General features: G+C 47.2%; 2 protein-coding genes across 14 annotated transcripts in view; one reads left to right on the forward strand and one right to left on the reverse strand.

Moving 5' to 3' along the window:
* GRHL3 (grainyhead like transcription factor 3) overlaps positions 1-17,852 on the forward strand; it is a 119,102-nt gene extending 101,250 nt beyond the window's left edge. For 7 of the 13 annotated variants that reach the window (XM_004947905.5, XM_004947906.5, XM_025143146.3 and 4 more), the window contains 15 exons: positions 3,124-3,310; positions 3,984-4,045; positions 5,244-5,580; positions 5,847-5,926; positions 7,111-7,264; positions 8,074-8,185; positions 8,873-8,967; positions 11,019-11,177; positions 11,935-12,013; positions 12,377-12,510; positions 13,362-13,396; positions 14,087-14,175; positions 14,309-14,394; positions 15,343-15,407; positions 16,983-17,852. In XM_004947905.5, the coding sequence (XP_004947962.1) occupies positions 3,124-3,310; positions 3,984-4,045; positions 5,244-5,580; positions 5,847-5,926; positions 7,111-7,264; positions 8,074-8,185; positions 8,873-8,967; positions 11,019-11,177; positions 11,935-12,013; positions 12,377-12,510; positions 13,362-13,396; positions 14,087-14,175; positions 14,309-14,394; positions 15,343-15,407; positions 16,983-17,097 (1,789 nt within the window). In that variant the 3' untranslated portion in view covers positions 17,098-17,852. Of the gene's footprint in view, positions 1-2,712; positions 2,828-3,123; positions 3,311-3,983; positions 4,046-5,243; positions 5,581-5,846; positions 5,927-7,110; positions 7,265-8,073; positions 8,186-8,872; positions 8,968-11,018; positions 11,178-11,934; positions 12,014-12,376; positions 12,511-13,361; positions 13,397-14,086; positions 14,176-14,308; positions 14,395-14,511; positions 15,321-15,342; positions 15,408-16,982 lie in introns of those variants that run through there. The other 6 variants (XM_046903613.1, XM_046903612.1, XM_046903610.1 and 3 more) reach the window with 2 other exon arrangements.
* IFNLR1 (interferon lambda receptor 1) overlaps positions 1-21,404 on the reverse strand; it is a 70,402-nt gene that overhangs the window by 37,566 nt on the left and 11,432 nt on the right. The gene's annotated exons all lie outside the window — the stretch shown is intronic.

Below are 21,404 nucleotides of genomic sequence, written 5' to 3' on the forward strand. Positions count from 1 at the left end.
TCACTGTGTTTTCAGATGTGCTTATTTATTAAACTGCAAAGATAGGGTAAAAATTAGAATGTTGCTCAGAAGTTTGGCTTTAGACATGGGAATGCTGTCCTTCCTTTGCAGGAGGGCCTGAGGTATGGGTAAAACCTCTGCCCTGAGACAGCCATTATGCCAAGTGCTGCTTTTTTTGCCCCGCTCTCAAGTGTGGCATTGGTCCATTCCCATGTGCTGATAGAGGGCCCTGGGGAACACTGGGGCTATTCCAGCAGGGAGGTGAGCACAATGCACCAAACCTGGGCTAAGAACCAGCAATATCTCTGCAGTGCTGTAAGCCAGGGGTTCTGCTGTGCTACTCTGAGTTCTGCTGCTGGTTGCCATGGACTCCCTGTTCCTTTGATAATTTGATGTTTCTGCAGAGCATCTGGCACTGCTGGTGTTTTGTTTGCAGTTAGAGGGGAGAGAACAAAGATGAGCAACACAAAGCTTAAAGGCCGGCAAACCACCCACTGGAACCAACAAAAGCTGAAAGGAGTGTGAGTGCTTCATTCCTCCAGGGCTGATCTCCCCACCCAGACCCTCTGGGTACATTCTTCTGTTTCAGCATAGCCCTGAGTGTTTATTCATAATCAGGAGGCTTCTGTTATGGTAGGCTGGGCAGATAAATTGGGAAAACAGAGATGCAGTGGAATGGAACAGGGAAAAAAGGGGCTGGCATTGGGAGGCATTTGGGAACAGACTGCTCCCTTCCCAAATCTGCTTTGCACATGATCCCGAGGCTCCTGAGAAGGGAAATCTCTGGCCCCATGGGTTTGTGTTCCACTGACCAATCCTTGCTTTGTCTGAGCCTCTGCACCACGGCAAGTGCCTGCAAAAGAAAGATTGTTTTGCCCAACAGAGCAGACAGTTTGCTGTGGACAAACTTGGCTTAACCACATGGAAGAGGCATCACGGGGAGAGATGAAAGTAAAGTTCATATGTGTTTGGATCTGGATTTGGATGTTTCTTTCCAGCATCTCTACTTCACAGAGATTGCTAATGCTGGGTTGGAGGTGGGTGTAGAACAGATGTGGCTGTATGCTGTAGTCGCATGGATTGAGATGCAGCTGGTGCCAAAGAGGTGCCTCAAACCTGTTATCGTATCTGCTTATCTCCTTGGATCACACTCTTTCTGCAGGTTTGGGCTCACCTTGTTGGCCTTCATGTCAGAGCAGAGAGCTTGCAAAAAGGTGGGATGGAGCCCATGCTGGGGCAGGCAGTGGTGGGGCAGTGATGCTGCGAGCATCGCGGCTGGGCTGGCCAACAAAGCCAGAGCCATATGTGAACACAAGATGTAGGCTCCTGGGGCACCTGTCAAACTTAATTCTTCATAAACTGGACAAAGCTGCAAGCAGTTAAGATCTTCAGCCCCTGCCCAATCTGCATCTCCCCCAGGGTGTGGGAAGGTGATCAAGAGCTCACTGTGGCTCATGGACCTGCATGACCAGGAGTGGCCTGGTGGAGGGTTAGGAGGGAGACCAATGCTCTGAAGCATTCTTCCTTGTGATATCTGCCTTTTTTAAGCTCCTGGGTGCTTTGTTGCTACATCCTCCCATGGTGTGTTTATCTGTGTCGATTACCAGCAACAGGAGCTGCATCTCACCCTGAGAGTGTGTTGTTGCTGCCTATTCTTCCTTGAGAAGATAGGACTGGGAGCGGGTGAGCAGTCCTGCCCAGACAGGACCATCTGCCTATCACCAAGCCAACACAGTGAAATCTGAGTCATGCCTATTGCTCGTCTTGGAGATGGCAGCGGCACTGACGGGGAGGGAGGGCTCCGTGAGAAATGCTAAAGACAACAGAACTCACAGAGATTTCATACATGGGGTGAAACTGCTGCTGGTGTCTTGTCCCAGTGCATGAGGAAGAGGAGCGAGCTCAGCATGTCTTTACAGCAGTGCTGGGGGGCTGCCTGTGCCTCCATGGGGGCACTGACACCAGTGGGAACTGGGTGCCGGGCTGTTAGCAGTGCCCATAGCGGGTCCTGTCCTGTGCAAGGACAGCGGGGACAGCTGTTGGCCTCATGTGCGCTACTGTGAGAGAGGCTGGGAACCAACGTAAGTTCCCACCAGTGTAGTTTCCCACTAGGTAGCCACTGTTGTGCTTAGCCAAGGAGAGCTCCTGAGCAGGGAGCACCACCAGACTGACCCGACAGGCCATGTCCAGCTGTGACTGGAACCTTCAGAACAGTAGATTAATTCCAGGATGAATTATCGTTCCCCAAATGGTTCACTTAAAAGCCTGGGACTTACTGCGAGCATATGGAGATTCTGTGGAAACAATGGAAATGCCTTTTTCCTTATAAAAAAGCCATTCAAATACAGCCTTTATCACCTGATTTCCTTCACATTTTCTTTTCCTGTCCATAAAAAATTCAGTAATTGAATGCATTCTGTTCTTGGTAACTTTCTCATACCTCTTCCATTAACAAAAAAAAGAGTCTGCCCCCCTTCCTGAAAGCTTCCATTTGCAGAGAAAAAAAATCATTTTTGGACACAGAGGTTGTGTTTTCTTATGGGGAATACCTTGAGCAACAGCATGTCCACATGGATGTGACAGTGTGCAGCCACTGACTCATCCCCCCCGAGTGGGGTGAGCCCACAGTGCTGAGCCAAAGGGGTGTGCATATAGGATTTGCTGGAGGAGAAAGAAAGGTGACCAGTGTTTGGATAATTATGTGTCTGGCAGCTTGTTAACGTCAGATGGAGAGACCTGGAGAAAGTGCCAGAAGAGAAGAGGAGGGACAGTACTTTGGTGCATTACTTCTCAGCACGCACAGTCCCATGAGCCTCAGCTCTGACAGGTATTTCTTAGGGGAAGGGAGTGTGCTGAGATTGGCCTGTCTGCTTCCCTCAAAGAGAAATCACCTACAAATGACTGAGAAAATTATGCCCCTCTATGCAGCCCTCAGCGTGACCCTGGCCTTGTTTTGAGATCTTGGGTTTTGGGGCCCAGACTGGGAGCTGAGGACCAAGAAGGCACCCTTCCTCCATTGCAGCAAGTGCCTTTAAGAAGCCCTTCATGCATCCAGCTGGGTGGCATGGAAATTACTGTGAAAAATCCATATCCTTCATCCCTTGCTCCCTCTGTCTGGCTCAGTTTTAGATCTGTGCGTCTGATGAAGAATGACACCATGAACTTCCAGAAGTTCTCCTACACTAATGAAGATGAAGCCTGGAAAACCTACCTGGAGAACCCCCTGACTGCAGCAACTAAGGCCATGATGAGGGTGAATGGAGATGATGACAGTGTGGCTGCCCTGAGCCTCCTCTATGACTACTATATGGTATGTTACTATTGGGGCTGGGTACCCTCGGAGAGTCGGTGACACAGGGCAAGTGTGAAGGTAAAACATGCTGAGCCCCCAAGGGGGTACCCACCTCCTGAGCTCTGTGTTGGTCGTGCAGTGATCGTTAGGAAACACCCCGCCACTGTTTGTCCACTGCTGTCCCCAGTGACAGATGTAAACTGATCTCATTCTGCATAACAAAGCTGGAACAGGGTGGAAAACTGAACATGAGTGTCTTGGGTCCCAGGATGGGGTTCTTTGTATTTAACAGCTTTCTGATAAGAAGTAGGGATGCTTTGAGAGACACAAAGCTGAAACAGCCAGGTGCCTTGCAGACTCTCCAGCTTTCTCTCTCCCAGCGCTGCTTTAGGATGGGGCTGCATGAAACGCAGATAGGATTTAGACCTGAATGGAACCAACAAACTGATGTTCCCATTCACCTGGGTGCTTTTCAGAGTTGTTCTGAGAACACGATGTGATGGGTTGCCTCAGGTTACCTCGGCAATCTATGTCAGAACCAACAGGAGGGCCTGGGTCTCCTGCATCCTCACCCAGTCTTTATTATTCACTTGGGTTTTTATCTGTGCCATGCAGACAGGGTGAAATTTGCCTCTGCTTTCCATGAATAAAATCAAACAACAAACAAACTCTTTGTTCTGCCTTGTTCTAGGTCCCAAAGGAGAAGAGGATTCTTCCATCGGGTATGATGGGACGTAATGAACTAGGAAAGAGGTGAGCTTCATTTTTGCTCTCTCTAGCTGTCTCATTCTCCTGCAGCTGCTTGCACGCATGATAGGTCTCCTCACTTGCATAAAATAAACATCAAAGCATAGTGTTATTACCAGCAACAGTGGAGCTTATTAACCCTGAGACATGTATTAAAATTCTTTAGGCCAAATCCCAAGCAGGTATACATTGAGCTACACTCATTCACACTACTGAGGATCCGTCTCACTGTGTTCAGGAGTTGCACTGCTGTGCAGTAGCTGAAGAATTTGTCTTTATTTCCTATTTGTGCCAATCAGATAGGACTGGCAGAGAAAAGGTAATGGTGAAGTCCTCTCCACTGGGCTCATAAGGGTTTCTGTTCCTACTGCTTGCAGTCTCCCAGGATTCTCTTCCGGTGAATCCCATTTGTCCTTTGAGGTTTTAAGATAATTAACTACGAAATTAATAGCTCATTTGCCACTGTGAATTCAGTTCCTCTTCCTGGATGCTGTGTACTTTGGCAACCTTTTCTGGTTGTCTGTTTTTAAATCCCCAACAGAATAAGCCTCTTAAAAGGTCCTCCATTCCTTCTTCATTAGTAAGATAAGCTATTTTCTTCTCTCTGAAAGACTTCTGGACCATATTTATAGCAGCAATAGATTTATTAACTACATAGATTCCAGCACATACCTAAGGGAGAAAGTCTTGAAGCAGAGCTACCCATTCAGAAAGGTGTGGGGGCTGTTTTGTTTTCTGAGCATGGTGATGGGGTTAACAAACTTCCAGCAGAGGGGACCAGTTCTTGGAATGATGCACAGAGGGGTGGTTTGTTGGGTGGGACGGGAATGCATTTTGTCCACTTAGCAGTTCTCTTTTTCATCTTCCCCACTGCTTTGAGCATTTAATAGCCCATAACAAGAAATGGTGGACCCACAGCTCCCAACCAAGTCTAAACCATATTCTCTGATGCTGTATGGTCAGCTCTTACCTGCAGAGCACCTCTGGCTCACACTGAGAGGTGTATGAGTGAGTGGAGATCACCCTCAGCCCTGTCAGATTCCCATACCAAGCAGATGTACGTAGCTGGCTCAAGGTCACTCAGCAGCCAGATTGTGCAGCTTTCTCCTCAGCTGTGTACTGGGACATCTGCACCTTGCTGTGACAACTTGCTGGGGTGGTCCACCTTCTTCCCTAGTTTGAGATGGACCCCTTTCTCCACCAGGCAGTACCACGGAATGGAGTATGACTCGGATATCACATCCTTTGATGGCTCAGCCCATCTCATGAAGCTCTTGTCTGAAAACACTTCCATGACCCAAGAATATTGTGAACCACAGAAGAAGAATGGCTTAAGTCTTGAAGGCATCCCTACTCCTCACAAGCCAGCCATGCTTCCACCAGGAACCAGCAAGCTGGATGCCACCCCAGACACCTACATGGTCCCTCCAGGGGACCTGTATGACAATAGTGCATTGAACTCCCTCTTCGAGACCAACCCTGTGGCCACACCGCAGCAGAGGTGGCAGCCAGACAGCACTTTCAAAGAGGATCCTCAGGAGGTCAGAGCTGCAGTGGGTTGCATGCTGACACTGCTGGGGTACAGGCACAAGAATGTCTGTAATTTGGGATTTCCTTGTGCTGAAGTCAGGGGGAGCTTTGGTTGTGCATTGTAAGTTTGATGGCATTTCCACCCAATTACTGGGGGTTTTACATTGGTTTTAGAAGGCTTTGAAATGGGGCCTCTGCTGTAATGAGTGGGAGAAGGTGAACAGACAAAGCAATGAAAGATTCTAAATGTGACTGTTTCATTTCCACTTTTCCATAGTCACTACTCTTCAGCGATATCCTCAAGCCCCAGCCAGAACCACCCTGCTCCGAGAGTTATCCTACAGATGGTGTTAAGAGGTAACTGCCAGTCCACACTCTCTTGTGTTTCCAGTACTTTTGGCTGTGTTCCTCTCCTAGGGAATGGCTGCAGCCCTCTCCCCACTCCAGTACTGGCCTTGGCAGCAGCCATGGCAAACTCCAAGATCTTTTGCAGAGGTTCTATCTCAGAAATAAGTTGCTCTTCTCTGATTTTTTAGACACAGAGAAGTTACAAATTTTAGTGTTTGGTGTTTGAAGTAGAGATTAGTGTTGGAAGGGTTTTGCTGTGAAGTTACTGCCTCTCATTCCTAAAACACGGGAGATTTCACCCTGTTTCCCATGCCTCTCTCAGAGGGAGCTTTCCTGCTCTCGATATTGCACCAAACCTCCAAGTAGGCATTATCCCACCTTCCACCTTCCATTTGCCTCCTGAGTCACCTGACTCTGTGACTCAGCTATCAGCTGTTGGGGTTTTACCACAGACAGCAGCTCGCATTTATGAATCAGAGGCTTTCTGCTTGCTGTCTGTCCCTGCACTGAAGGCTCTCCTGGCTCCAGAGAAGAGAAGCTGCCAAGTCTATCTTCAGAGATGGCATCACAGAGAAGTGGGGCAGGAAAAAGAGTGGGTGACTAAACAGGAATAGGAGATATCCCTGTCCTGCAGGTCCTCCTGTTTCTGCAGGACCCATGAGGACACAGTTCTCCTGGGTTATCCATTTATGGGTTTGAATTTGGAGACAGGAATCTGAGTTTAGGATGTTTTGAAAGTCCCACTGGAAGTGCCTGTTTTGGTTTGTTTGGGTTCAGGCTTTTGTCTGTGCACTGTTTCTGTAGCCATCTACACAAAAAGATGGATCAAAGCAATGTATGGTATTTTTCTTTTTTTTGAAGCCATAAACAATAACAAAGGGTAAAATGTGGCTATTGGAGAAGTGCTGTTCCTTGGTGTGTTGGGAGGATCAGTGTGTGCTGTGCTGCAAGGTCCTTGGCCACAGCTGTAGGGGAATGTTCATGTGCTCATGGCAAAGGAGTTGGACTAGGTGACCTTTAAAGGTCTCTTCCAATTCTATGGACTCTATGATTTGATGTGAGATGGGAATAGGGCGGAAACTTCTGTGTGTGCAGTGTCTGTCACCTGTAAGGATGGAGGCATACCTTGTTTTGCTTTTGAAGTGAAACAGCAGCATGTACTTATTCATCATTCTCTCTTTGTTCGATACAAGTGACTTTGAATACACTCTGGGGTCACCCAAAGCCATTCACATAAAATCTGGGGACTCTCCCATGGCCTACCTCAACAAAGGACAGTTCTACCCCATCACGCTGCGGGCAGCTGGAGACAGCAAATGTTTACACTTGTCTTCAAATAAAGTGAAGGTAAGAGACAAGCTGACAATTTTTCTGACACGTGCTATAATCAGACATCCAGCAATTGTACTGGCCTGGGAAAGCAGCTGAACATGAAGAGTAATGGCTTTGTGGCTCATGTTGACTTAAAGCAATGAATGGGATGGATTCACTCATAGCAAGCTAATCCTCTGATGCACAGCAACAGCCTTCATGTAACCTGCCAGCTGAAACCTTTTGCAGTCAAGTTTGGGATGCACAAAATGCCTCCCCAGCTGTTGGTTGGCTGAGAGGCCTGGTAGGAAGACCAGAGCTGGAGGGAAGTACTCTGTTTTGCTTCTGGTGTGTGTGGCCAGGCCTCAGTCACCCCCAAGGCTGTGGGTGAGCTTGAGCTTCCACCAAAGAAACGTAGTCCTCCAACCCTGAGCTATATCTAGGAGGTAGACTTTGGACAACTCAAAGCTTACAGGATTCCTGAAACTGAGAAAGTCTTGAGAAAGACCTTCTAGAATGTCACAGCCTAATACTTACTGCAGCACTGTTAACAACTCCCCAGTGCAGGATGCCTTGGTGTCAGTGGAAACACATGGACAATACAAGTAGGGGACATATAGGGCACCTTGGTTCTGCTTCTAGCTCTGTGGCTGCATATCTGCATGATCATGGTCAAGTCCCTTCCCTGCCTGCCTTAGTTTCCCCAGAAATGCAACATTAACAATGACATTAAGCTGCCCTTGCCCTTGCCCCATGCATGGGTGCACCAGATGGAAAGGGCAGTGAGGGCACCTAGCACGAGCCTGCTCTGTGTACTAATATGGGATATTCTCACTGTGTTACAGAGTGTTGTGATGATTGTTTTTGACAACGAGAAGATCCCAACAGAGCAGCTCAAGTTCTGGAAGCACTGGCATTCTCGCCAGCCCACAGCCAAGCAGCGAGTCATTGACGTCGGTATGAGCATGGCTGTGATGACTGGGTTGGGTTGACAGCTTCTAGCATCACTGTACTGCATTTCCAATGCACAGTAACACTGCTGCAACTCAAAACTCTGGCCTGGGGGGAAGCAGATGGGAGTGGGCTGATCTGTTGGCTTCAGATCTTTTCTGTCTGATGAGTGGTCCTCCAGGATTTAAGATGTTGCTTGCCAAGTGTTGGGATATGCGGGAGGAGCCCAAAATAGATCAAAGAAGACACTCAGTGTGAGGAGCAGAAACTGCTGAACTCTTTTGGCTCTTAAAGATGTGACCTATGGCCTCTTGGAATCTAGGAATCTGAGTTAGGGAAGGCTTTGGTAGTGCTTGTCCTTCTCCACTGCTAGCACACAGGGCTTATAGCTCATTGTGCTGGGCCAAAGGCTAAGGGTAGGGTTAGGGGTAGCACCTTGCTGAGCATGTCATGGCTCAGAGCAGGACACGTGGTTGTTTGAATTTAGAGCCAATGTACATTGACTTTGTATAAAACCACTGCACGTACAGCAGTTGCCAGCTAGGACATTGGGTCGTTTCTGGCCTTACAGATGCATTCTAAAGTTTAAGCAGTGGTCAGCCAGTGAGAGGAAGACTTTCAGGGATTGGAAAGCCCAGGGAATGTGAACAGTTCTGCAGGCAGAGTATAAGCTGCTTCTTCATTGCGTTTCAGCTGACTGTAAAGAAAACTTCAACACAGTTCAGAACATCGAGGAGTTGGCCTACAACGCGCTGTCCTTTGTGTGGAACATCCATGAAGAAGCAAAGGTACAATCTGCTTATGGAGGTGAAATGGGAAGCTCTAGGCCTCTCTAACAGCACAGCCATGTCTGTCCACTCTCTGGTTCTCAACTGAAAGACAGAGAAAGTTTCAAACCCAAACAATGCTATTCCAGTGGCCCCAGGTTGTGTTTGTCTGCTAGGACAGCAGGGAAGGACACAGTGCTCCTCTGTGTGTTTAAGCATTGCCATTAGCTAATAAACATTCTGGCTACACCTGAGACTGGCTCAGAGATGTTTTCTTAGTGCTGATGGATAACTCTTGAAGAAAGCTTTGCAGCAGGCACTGATCAGGGCTCTGCTCACATGTGGGTGAAGCCTATTCAAATAAATTGCAGCTCAGGGAACAAAGTTCAGGGAGCTCTTTCAAGGCAGAGTTTTGGTGCAGAAGTGACTGACCACCCTTTTGTGAGTTGTGTGATGTCAGGTTCTGAGTTTTCTGAGTAGTGTGTAAGGTCAAAAGAACCCTTTTGACCTTAAAATCTGCAAAGCTTATGTCAACATCTTTCCTACAAAGAGAAGGAGCTCTGCTGTCTCTTCTGCATCTCTTTGTCTCTTAATGCTTTGCTTTCCAGTGCAGATTGAAAGAAGCATATAAAAAAAAGATGAAAGAGCTAAGGGAAAAAAAAAAAAAAAAAAAAAAAAAGGCATAAATTCTGTCTCCCTGAAACTGGTTGCTTGGGAAAACTCTGGTTTGCTTTGGAATCCCATTAAGCCCTTCTTTTAGCCCAAAGGCGACCTTCGTCTTTTACAACCCAAGAGGTTAACAAATGTCTTCAAGGTAAAGTTGTCAGAAATGGAAATATGTCAGGTATGTGGCAAGCCCTCAGGGGCACCTCAGCAAAACTGGATTTAACTCTCAGCAGAAACTCTGTACAAGCACTGGCCTGGGGCTAGTAGGGGTGAGACTTCAGAGAGTTGCTCTGGGAGCCACAGTGTGAGGGTGTCCAGTGTCTGGGTCCTCAGGGGCACCTGTTACGTCTTTTCTTGCAACTGAACTTCACAGAGAAGTGGTTTCTTTTCTGTCTGTAGATGTTGAGCAGGTCTGACGCTAGATTTCAAGGCTGAAATCCTCAGCCAAAGCCCTGTGGAGGGAGCTGTGTGAGCTTCAGCTGCAAATCTGTTCCTAGGGAGTCCAGTGGAAATGTCAGGGTCATGCAAATGAGTTGGTAATTTGGAGATATAATGCGGATTACCTGCATACAGCTTTTCTTCATAAGTTCCCACTTAGAGGTATCTGGCTCCATACTAGTGACCAGGGAGACCAGCAGGGGAGGAATATTTGTTTAGCTAACAACAGTGATTTCTGATTCTTGAAAGATGAAGCCTAGACCTCCTCTCTTCCTCCAGGGCATTGCTGTCTGAAGGTCACTTGTTCAGCTGAAAGAGCAGATATATCAGCAAGAATGTTCCCCACCAGAGTTTGCTTCTGGTCTGAAATTTGCTTCTGGTCTGAAAGAAGGGGACAGACTCTTTAGGAGGATCTGTGCTGACAGAACAAGAGGGAAATGGCTTTAAGCTCAAAGAGGGTACATTTAGGTTAGATATAAGGAAAAAATCTTACAGTGAGAGTGGTGAGGCACTGGGACAGGTTGCCTAGTGATGTGGTTAATGCCCCATTCCTGAAGACTCTCAAGGCAAGGCTGGATAAGGCCCTGGGCAACCTGATCTAGCTGTGGTATCCCTGTGCATTGCACGGCAGTTGGACTCGGTGGCCTTCAGAGGTCCCTTCCAACTCTAAGGATTTTATGATTCTGTGATTCCCTAAACTGATGGGAGTGGATGACCCAAGTGTTAACAGAGAGCAGGAGACAACTGGGGATTTATGAGCTGTTTGTGCAAAACTCCTTCTCCTGGAGAGCTGCTGTGGGTGCTGGGGGAGAATGTAGTTAGAAACAACCCACAGCCGTGCTCAGGTGGGGAACCATAACCTACATGTACAACCAAGGCCGGGAATGGTGAGGTTTGTCTTGTGAGCTCCTTTTATTCCATAAAACTTGTTTTCAGTGCCAACAAGCCATTTCTGTTCCTATTTGCAGGTGTTTATTGGGGTGAATTGCCTGAGCACCGACTTCTCTTCTCAGAAAGGAGTGAAAGGGGTCCCGCTGAACCTCCAGATTGACACTTATGACTATGGCAATGGGACCAACCATCTGGTGCACCGTGCTGTCTGCCAGATCAAGATATTCTGTGATAAGGTACAACACTGCTCTTCTGCCAGCTTGGCTGAGAGAAACATTAAACTCCAGGAGGTGAAGCAGAGATGTCGTGAGAGGCCAAACAGTGCGGCAGGCAGTGTGGAAGGGCACTGATGGCTCAGCACACTTGGTTGAGCAAGACAGGGCAGCCAGGATGTGTCAGCACCACCAAGACCTTTATAGAACAGAGCCCTAGGAAAGTTTTCTCCATTTCAGGCCTACATGGGATTGAATCTTGTAATTAATTCTCCAATTCTGACAAGTTTTTAAATAGTAGAAGAGATGAGAATCTCCTCTGAGGTTCTTCCCCAGCTTCATACATCCTACCACGGAAATGTTTCTCACAGCTATTTTTGTCCACACTTTTTGTTTCTAAAAAGATTTATTTTTCTTTTTTAATAATTACAAATATGAGAAAGTTCAGTTCTCTCCTTTTTTCTGGATGGCCTTTAGGAGGTCTCTGAAATGACCATTTTTAATAAAGGCTGCCTTTAGGGTGGCACTGGCACTGCTGCCCAGACCTGTGGGTGCCCACATCCCTGGAGGTGCCCAAGGCCAGGTGGGATGGAGCCCTGGGCAACCTGAGTTGGTGGGGGCACCCAGCCCATGGAAGGGCTTGGAACTGGATGGGCTTTGAGGTCCCCTCCAGCCTCAGCCATTCTGTGATTCACCTTCATGTTCTTGTCAGTAAAGCCTCTACTGCCAACGTTACGTTAAAGCTATCAGCGCCCTGATTTTTGCCTCATGTTTCCCCCAGGGAGCAGAGAGGAAAATGAGGGATGATGAACGGAAACAGTTCAGAAGGAAAGGAAAATGCCTGGACTCCAATAATAATGGTTAGTGCACTGTTTGTCACCTGATCCATGGTAGCCTGTCTGTTAACTTCCACGAGATCTAGCCCTCAGTATTGCTATGCCTGATGAAATCAGCCCCATTCAGAAACAGATTGTCAGTCAGGTCTCCTCCTGCCGAGACTCTCAAAGCCCATTATTGATACTAACCAACCCTTTTGTATTGCTGTGAGATTGGGCAGTCCTGAAGGAGATGGTAGTAAGCAGGCCCAGAAGACCTGGGTCTTTTGGGATCCATCCATTTTCTAATATTTCTGTTGGGAGATGTTGGGCAGGCACTTCCCCCACTCTGCATGTAGTCACCTCTTAAATGCCTGGACTGAAGTGAACTGCACTTTCCATCTGTAGGTCTGAAAGGCTGTTTGCTCTCTGGCTTCAGAGGGAATGAGATCACGTTCCTGAGGCCAGAGACTGACCTTGAAACCCAGCCAGTCCTGTTCATCCCCAACCTCCATTTTTCAAACCAGCAGAGATGTGGCACGGTAAGTCCCTTTACAGAACAGCCAACCTGTTGCTCTCATCACCCCCATCATTTCCAATCTGATCAGACCCCCCAGCATAACTTGTGTTATGTAAAAAAAGAAAACCAAACCACAGCTCCTCTGTGGAAATATGGTGAACTTGAAGATGCAGCTGTCAGGAGTGGCCTAGATGCCATGCAGCAGTGATGGACAGGATGACCTTTCCATGTTCCTTGCTGATAGTCCTGTGGTTTACACACCTCATCTGGAGCCACAGAGGATGAGAGTGGTGGGAGAAATATTGGCAGAAAGTAAACTGTAGAAAAATACAGCCACATCTGTCCCTGTGCAGGAGGCATCTCTCACTGCTCCTCTGCCCTTCTATCTGCACTTGAGCCTGAGACATCCTAGACACAGCCTCCTCCAGAGCTCATCACCATTTCCTCATGAAACAGCTGTTTCGGTTTGTCAAAAGAACTGAGAAAAGCCACCTGTGACAGCACTGTAGTGGCTGCTGTACTGATGCATCACAGCAAAAACAGGTACTGGAAGAATGTAGCGTGCAACCAAAGACCTCGCTGAGGAACAGTTGGTCCTCAATCCCAAGCAGGTTATGGGATTTGAGCTGCTTTTTGGTGTAGTCAGATATGTGTTCAGGTCTCTTCTAGGCAGAGGAGGGGAGTCTAGAGAGTTCTTTATGTCGGCTTTCATTTAATCCAAGATTCCCATAGAGTTTAATTGTGTTCTCAAGGAAAAATGGATGGACTGGGAGAAGGGGGATCACGTTAAGAATGTGCCCTTGTGTTCCCTGCCAGCTTCGTTGTTTCCCATCACCATAAACTAAATGATTGATGTTTCCTTTCTGTTTCAAGGCTCTTCCTCCTGCTGTTCCCAACTCTGCAAACAGGTAAGAATGCAGCAGTCTGTATTTTCCATCCATCAGGTGTTCTATTTCTTTGGGTATATTATGGCAGTTTGATATCTGTAGTACATACCTGTAGATGTAAAATAACAGCATGGTGTCTCCCTGAAGCCCTTGAGTGTGTCAAAGTATGTGTTAAAGTTTGGCTTAGAAGGTACTAAGAGGGCACCACTTTCCTCCCTGTTAGTGAGCCTCTCCACCAGGCATCTGGCCACTTCTCTTACTGGGACCAAATTTGAAAAGAAGCAAAAAAAAAAAATCACAGAATGATCACTGAAATGTTCACATCACCCTTTCACTGCTATAAAAGAAGCTGGAAGGACGGAGAAATCACACTTGTAATGAGCTTAGTGTGGGGAGAAGCAGGGATTTACCCCTTGGCTTGATCCACTGTCTGGTGATTCCGACAGAGCGATGAGGACACTGAGGCAGAAAATGCTTTTTTAATTGCATGGTAAAAAGCCACTGCCCACATTCACTGACATCCCTGTATGTGTTAGGCAGGAAGCTGCAGATCCGGAGGTACTCTGTGGCTGTAATTACAGAACCGATATTTAATTGCTGGGTGTTTGCTGGGATAATCAGTTGTTCAATCAAAAGCTGAACTGCAGCCATTGTTTTGTTTGCTGCTGTATTGTTCTGTCCTCTTGAGAGCACTGTGTTCTTCTCTCTCAGGCTGCCCCTAAAGCGAAGTGGGACCTCATTCACAGATGAGTTTGACCCAGTACCTCCGAAGCAAACCAAGGAAGAAGATCCTCAGAGAGGTACGCCTTGGGGTGGGAACTCTTCTTGGATGTGATGTTTCTTTGCACTAAAGTAGCTCTGGATCTTGAAGCATGTGAGGCCACATTGCTCTGTGAAGAGCCCTGACTCAGTGCTATGCTTTATCCATTTCAGTGCTGTTGTACGTGCGGAGGGAATCAGAGGAAGTGTTTGATGCTCTCATGTTGAAGACACCGGATCTCCAGGGCCTCAGAATGGCTGTGAGTGTTTCCCGAAAACAGTGGCATATGAACGAATCACAGATCATAGGGTTGTGGCACATGGCATATAGGAAAGTGGATATAAAGCTGTTTATCTCGTGTTTGCTTTCTTTTGAGAATGGAAATGGAAAATGTGAGGATAGGTGAAGTCCACCCACAAATGCTTGTTATGTGGTGTGCCACAGAGGGGAAGAACACTTCATATGGCAAGATGGATGGGGCCCTGAGCACTGGTGGAGCTGTGGGTGTCCCTGTTCATTGCAGGGAGTGGGACCAGATGGCCTCTAAGGATCCCCTCCAACTCACGGATTCTATGATTCTGTGTTCTGTTCAGAGCATCATGTAAGTGTCATCTTGTGACAGCAAATTCTATTGTAAAGCTCCCTTCCCATGCTGGGCACGTATGTGCAGTGTGAAGGCAGCCCTGGCCTTGTGCTGGAATTCCCTGTGCAGTGTTTGGGGAGCACACAGCTGTATTTCTGTGATGACCGTCAGCAGCGTCCCTGATAACCTGCCTCTCTCTGGGGCTTACTAGTAAGAAAACAAACAAAATCCTGGGCTGGGGATAGCTTTACAACTGCACTTCAGGCTTTGTTGGTTTTTACAAACTTTTAAAAACAGAGTCTGAAAAATGTCAGCACAGACCAGTCAGAGGATTCAGAAGATTCTTTGCCATCTTTTCCCTCCCTCATTACCTCACTACAGATGGTACAAAGCTGCTACTGAAAACACTTGGGAGAAAGCTACATGGCTCCCATCAGCCTAACACCAGACAGAACCATTTGCTCAAACTGTCCTGTTCAAACCATTGCTTCAGCCTTTTTTTCTTCAGTAAAAAGGAGGGGGAATCCTTTGCTGCTGAATACCTTTGGCTCAGTGTTATATTTGATGTTTATCATAGGAATTTTATTTTACAAGTACCAAGAATTGCTGCGTTTTCTCTTGCAGATTTCAGAAAAATATGGGCTGCCTGAAGAAAGCATTTATAAAGTCTACAAAAAATGCAAAAGAGGGTAAGCAAATCTCTCATCTGCTTTTGTGCTACCCCGTTCTCTCTAGTACCCTGCCATAGACTGAAATAGCATTTTAACAAGATAATAAAAAGGAAAGCCATGTGAGGTCTGCACTATTTGGAACATATAAAACTCAGATCTTTGGGGGCTTTAAAGATCTGGGATAGTGGTTGTTTGTATTATATTTGTATGGAGTGTAAAGGCACCCAAGGAAAGGCAGATGGACGAAGGAGGAATGTTTGGGGAGTTTAATGGGTGACCCCTAATGTCTCAGTCTGAAAGGTGGAGGATTTAGAGTACTTATCTTACTGTCATCAGAGATGTATAAATCTTTGCCTCTTTGAGCCAAACACCTGAATGTCCCTGTCCCAGAGGGAGATCTTACCCACTAAGTAAAAGCCTCACTAGAGAACTGGGAAGCTCTAAAAGAGGAGTGCCTGTTCCCAGCTTCCCCATCCCATCCCCAGACCAAGGAGGTCAGCAGGAAACTCCCCTCTGACTTTGGGAGGTAGATCAGACTCTCCTGTGCACACAGGGCTCTCATGCAGCCCAAGTGCAGCACTGCAGGTCCCACTACGGACACTTGTCAGGTGTTACTGGGGGACTGGCACAGCTCCTCAGGGCGTGGACAGAGGTTTGCAGTAAATGGTTTCTCAAGTGATTACACTGTGATCTTTATTACTGACTAGTCAGTATGGACCACACAGGTGGCTGAGTGGTGTAGGCAGCATGAGCAGAGGATCAGCTGCTGAATCCTCTGTGGAAGGCAGCAGTCTTGATGTAGGGCCAGGTGCTACTTTAAGAGATGTTTTCTGGACTGAAGTACAACTCCTGGACTATCGCCTCTCTGGCAGCAAGTTCTTCCTCCAGCTGTTGGAAAGAGAAGGGCTCATAAATTCCCAAGTTATTTCCATAAAGCTAAATCCAGAGTCCTTCTTGCAGAGCAAGTGATATACAGTCAGGCTTTTGCAAGCACCAGCCTGGGAAATGAACTCATTGTTGTTACTGGCCCTGATCCCAGTTTTGAGCGTGGGGAGAGACTGGTAGAAAACAAAGGCCGATGACAGGTCCTGCATTATGCAGCTCTACATTCTCACTAGCACAACACGCAGAGTGGTGCTCCACATAAAAACACTGGGGAGCAGAGGCCAGGGGAAGCTAAGGATTGGTCCAGAGCTCTGCTTCTTCATTCAGTTTCTGGTTTCATGAGATGAGACGGTCCTAAAGCTCCCTGGATGGGATCTTCCAGCTCATCTGGTGTCACCTGTTCCCCCACAGGACCTATTTGTTCCCAGAGCTAAAGTGAAGCTTGTAGGCAGCTGCAAGGTATGGAGGGGAGATGCAGAAGTTTCTCCTCCATGTTGTGGTAACACAGAACTGATCAGTAATGGAACAGCATGGGCCATTTTTAACATGAAATCTGCCTGGAGAGGGCTGCCCTGTGCCATGAGGCTTTGTGGTGCAGTTATGAGCGGGGACCCAGAGCATGTGGTGCTGTCAAACCCTCCAGGTTAAGCTGCACCTCAAGCCTTGCAACACACTGTGTCTGACCTGGCTGCTCTCCCCATCCTGTAGGATCCTGGTCAACATGGACAACAACATCATCCAGCACTACAGCAACCACATGGCCTTTCTCCTGGACATGGTGGAAGCGGAGGACAAGATCCAGGTCATCCTCAAGGAGCTATAAGGAGCTGCAGCCAGCACTTACTGGGACTTCTCTACCAGCCAGCACATTTGACCCAAGAGAGCTCAGCCCACCATCCCACCGCATTGCCTCTACTTGAAAACTGCCAGCAGGGTGGGGCCTCACAGTGCTGGGCCAGAGACAGCCTGGAAGATCTGTTACCGAAGTGAACACAGAACTTCTCTCTATTGAGTTTATTATTATTATTATATTTTATTCTCTTCTGGAGGCAGCCCTGACCTTCTGTTTCCAAGCTGTGAAGGTGCAGCTGCACTAACGTGGCTCCTGGCTCTGGGCAGCAGTGAGGATGGTCTCAGCTCGCCATCTGCCTCAGCCCATGGCCGATCCAGCTGTGGGCTCTGGCCTTCTCCCAGCCTGTCAGTCCCACAGAAGCCTCCAACCATTTCCAGTAGAGCTGAGCCTGGCTCTGAGCTTCTCTGTCCGCAGAGACTTTCATAGATATGTTTAAAACTCACTGTTAAACGGACATTGCCTGCTTCTATGCCCTCCATCACCATCTCTCTGTAAATACCACCTAGGCCTCCGCAGCCCTCATTTATACATTTCTAATGTATCATTCCTTTTATATTTTATGTGTATAAATATGCATTGTTTTGTTTTTCACTCAGTACAGTGACACAGAGCATTTCAAACACAGGCTGCTTCACATTTCTCTGTGAACTCCTTTTGTAACTGTGTTGTTGGTTTTGTCGTTTTGGATATTCCATAGTAATAAAGGTTCAGAGATGGAACACAAACTGTTTTAACTCGGCACTGGAGGTCTGAGTCAGGAGGGGCCGGAGAGAAGCCAGGGCAGGGAGAGGACCTCAGAGAAACAGGAAGGACTCCAGGTGGGTTTTGTGCCACGTTTTTTAACAGCGCAGGAAAGGAGCCTCGACTCCCTTTGTGCACACAGGTCTGTTCTTGGATTCCTCCTGAACCCTCCCTTCCCTTCTGCAAGATAGGCTCTGCTCTCCCTCCTGGTTCTGTGTCGGCAGCTGCTCATGCAGTGCCACACTACTGTGGGCAGGTGGAGGAAACTGAGTAGTTGTGGGCACATCCTTCTGATGGAGGAAAAAAGGCTCAAAGGGGTTACATTTCACAGGTTTGCTGAAATTTTAAGCAAGTTCAAAAAAAAAAAAAAAACAAAAAAGCCTGGTTTTACTTCTGCTCATAGGATGAGCATCCTAGCCTCAATCCTCTGGGCAGGGCACTGTTACGAGTAGAAGCTGTGTATCTTCCTTCACCTGTGCTGTGCTGCCCAAACTGCTCACACCTGCTGCCTCCTAAGCACCATGCCTCCACCTCTGGGTCTCCTGTGCCAAAAAAAAGTCTGCAGCTGCCTCATAGGTTAAAACAAACAAACAAATAGGAAGCGAAGGCCTTCATTTTCTCATTAATCCTTAAATGACTGAAAAGTGGGAACTTTCCTCTTCCCTTTTTCTGTTTAACCCTCTGATTTTCCCATCTGTGTCAAAGCAAAAGGTGTGTGAATCCTATAATCACAGAAGAGAGAAGAGCTCTACTCCCTCTGGGAAGGGGGTTTTTGAGATGTTGAAATGTGTCAGCCCGGTGAATTTTGGATTTCTTAATTGCTGTTATCATGACGAGGAGGGCCTTTGAGATGAGATTCAGCTAAGTCTGAAGACTTATCTGCCATCGGAAGATCTCTCTCAGCACTCTGTACTCCTTCATCTTCATACCTCAGACTCCATCTTCAGCAGGACTTCTCTCATTTGGTATCAGTTCTGTAGGGCTTTGCCTACCTACAGTCCTGCTACAGCCAAATTTCAGCTTGAGTAAAAAAGAAAACAGGTACACCAAGAATACCACACTTCAAACAGATGGCTGCAAAGTCAACAGGTCCCCTCAGCATCCCAGCCCATGGAGTAGGGGCAGGAACACGCTCTGCTCCTCTTGGGAAGACCTCTGCAGCAGGACTGCCTGTGCTGGGCATCCCCATGGCAGGTTGCTGCAGGTGGATTCAATCCTGCCAGGCTGCTGCTGGATGAGGTAAGAGCAGAGGTCCACTGCTGCCTGTGGGAGGGGAGCACACTAGACAAGAGGGTACGTGGATGGGGGAAAGAGTGTTTTCCATGCCTTCAGAGGGAGAAGTATGGATTTAGAAGGGCCACATCTTTGTTGGTTTTAGTTGTTTGAGTTCTTTGGGGACTTTTTTTCTGGTGTGTGTATGCAATGCCATGGGCTCTTGCTGAGTGCTAATCCCTCCATTAGTTGTACTGAATGTCTGAGTTTCAGAGCTAACTATCTGCTGGTATAAACAAAGTCACTGTCACCCATCTGATTTCCCACACAGTCATGCAAGTCTACCTCTGTGGACTTTAGTAACATTACTTCTAATTAAAAACAGCAAAAGCTGTGGTAACTGGGCTCACAGCACAAAAATATTGAGTCTTGCTGGACTGTACAAGGGTCCACTTCACGCTGGCTACACAGCTGTCCTAAGTTTTGCAGGGTAAGAGCTGCCCAGACTGGAGCTGAGCTGATCTGCACTATTCAGATTACTTCCTCTGTTTGCAGGAAGGTGGCAAAGATACATGTACTTTTCTGGTGCAGGTTCTAGGTTAGTCCCAATTTGTCAGGTTTTTAATCATAGTAACTATACTGTGTGCAGGGAAATGATGGTTGCTTCATGCCAGTGTCAGAACAGGTACAGTCACCGCCACCTGCCATCACAGGGAGGGTGGGTGTTTTGCTGACTGCCTTGGTATCATTCATCCCTTCCAGCAAATGTGATTGCTGTAGAGGTTGCGTAAAGCAGAGCTCCCAAATATGTGTGAAAGCATTCTTGACTCTTTGCCTGGAGCCCACCAGTTCCTTTTGAAGATGAAGATACGAGTGATGAAGGCAATCTACCTCTAAGTGAACAAAGGTCGTGTGAAAGTATGAACCCGCTTGTGTTTTGCAAAGGCCCTATACTGACTGATAAATGAGAGAATATGAGCAGTGTCCACTCTGGACACTTAGCAGCTGATTTGTGCTGATTTGAGTCAGAAATGTTCAAAGAGGCTTGTAAAACATACTTGGGTATGTGGTGGAGGGTGTCTGTTTATACATGCGTGCAACTCGCACCACGGAGGTATGATGTGCATTCTGTGCAGGTATTGTGCACCAAAGCCTGATGCTGTGTGACAAGCCGAAGTGTCCATCCCTTGAACGAGGACACAGCAGAAGCATAGGATTTGTTTGCACTGTTGTTTTCATATATTTAGATGCTGATAAGAGAATACTCCCCTCTCAGGGCAATGTTTTTATAGGCATGGTCAGCCTGCAGCACCTCTCTTTTAGTTTATCAGATAAGAGCACTAAGAGGAGCTTTTTGCAACTCCCATTAGTTGTAGCAATTATTCAATATCAAGGAAACAGGCTTTTAAGTCAACTTCAGCTAATGATCATCTTCCAATGTGCAGCACTTTGTACCACAAATCAGCTGCTGCACTATCAGGCTGAGTACAGCACTGCTTACTGTGAGTAAGCATGTTGCAGAGTTTGAAAGCAGTCCTATTTGAGGAACTTGGCTCTGGTGTGCAGGTTCTGCTGCTTGCAGCCCTGGGACCACTTCTGTTCACAGTGAAGGAATACTTCCCAAAGGCTCTGGGTGCAGGACCTGCAGTGGCAGAGATGCAATAAAAAAATGTGGCAGTGTATGAGCTGCATTTTACCAGAGCTCCGGTGTCCATGGTGCTGGGTGAGGGCTCTGCTGCTCATTTGTACAAATAACACCCAGTTTTTATGCCTTTATTCATGCTTATTCATTCCTTGTGTCATTGATCAAGCAGCTGAGGATCTCAGTGTGTGCCATGGTTCTCCATTGCTGTGAAGGGAAAAACAGCATCCAGTGTTTTGTTAGGATACCCACACAGTATGTTCGGAGATGATCAATGACATGGGAAACTGGAACTCTGTCTGCATCTGTTTCACAACATGGAAAGCTTTTAATGACATCAGTGAGGGGTTACCTCCAACCTGCTCTCTCACTTTTTTCCTGAAAAATTCCTTGGATTTGTATAAACTTTCTGATCAGTGACACAACTGCAAAAACCTTCCGCTTGTGTGAATGTTCTTTTATCTTCTGTAGTGTCCCTCCAGAACTGGAGTTTGGTGCTAACACTGTGTGCACAGACTTTGGACTAGCTTTGATACACTGAGGGTTGTCATGATGGTAAGTTTGACTGTAGCTCTTGTGTGAGGAATTACCCAGGTGGGCCAGGCATCAACGCTGGGTGAATAACCAGCCTTTAATAAAGATGCTTTAAATCAGTCACCAACTGAAGTATTTCAGCCTCCCT

This window comes from Gallus gallus, chromosome 23, assembly GCF_016699485.2.
Source record: "Gallus gallus isolate bGalGal1 chromosome 23, bGalGal1.mat.broiler.GRCg7b, whole genome shotgun sequence".
In the NCBI taxonomy this organism is placed as follows: domain Eukaryota; kingdom Metazoa; phylum Chordata; class Aves; order Galliformes; family Phasianidae; genus Gallus; species Gallus gallus.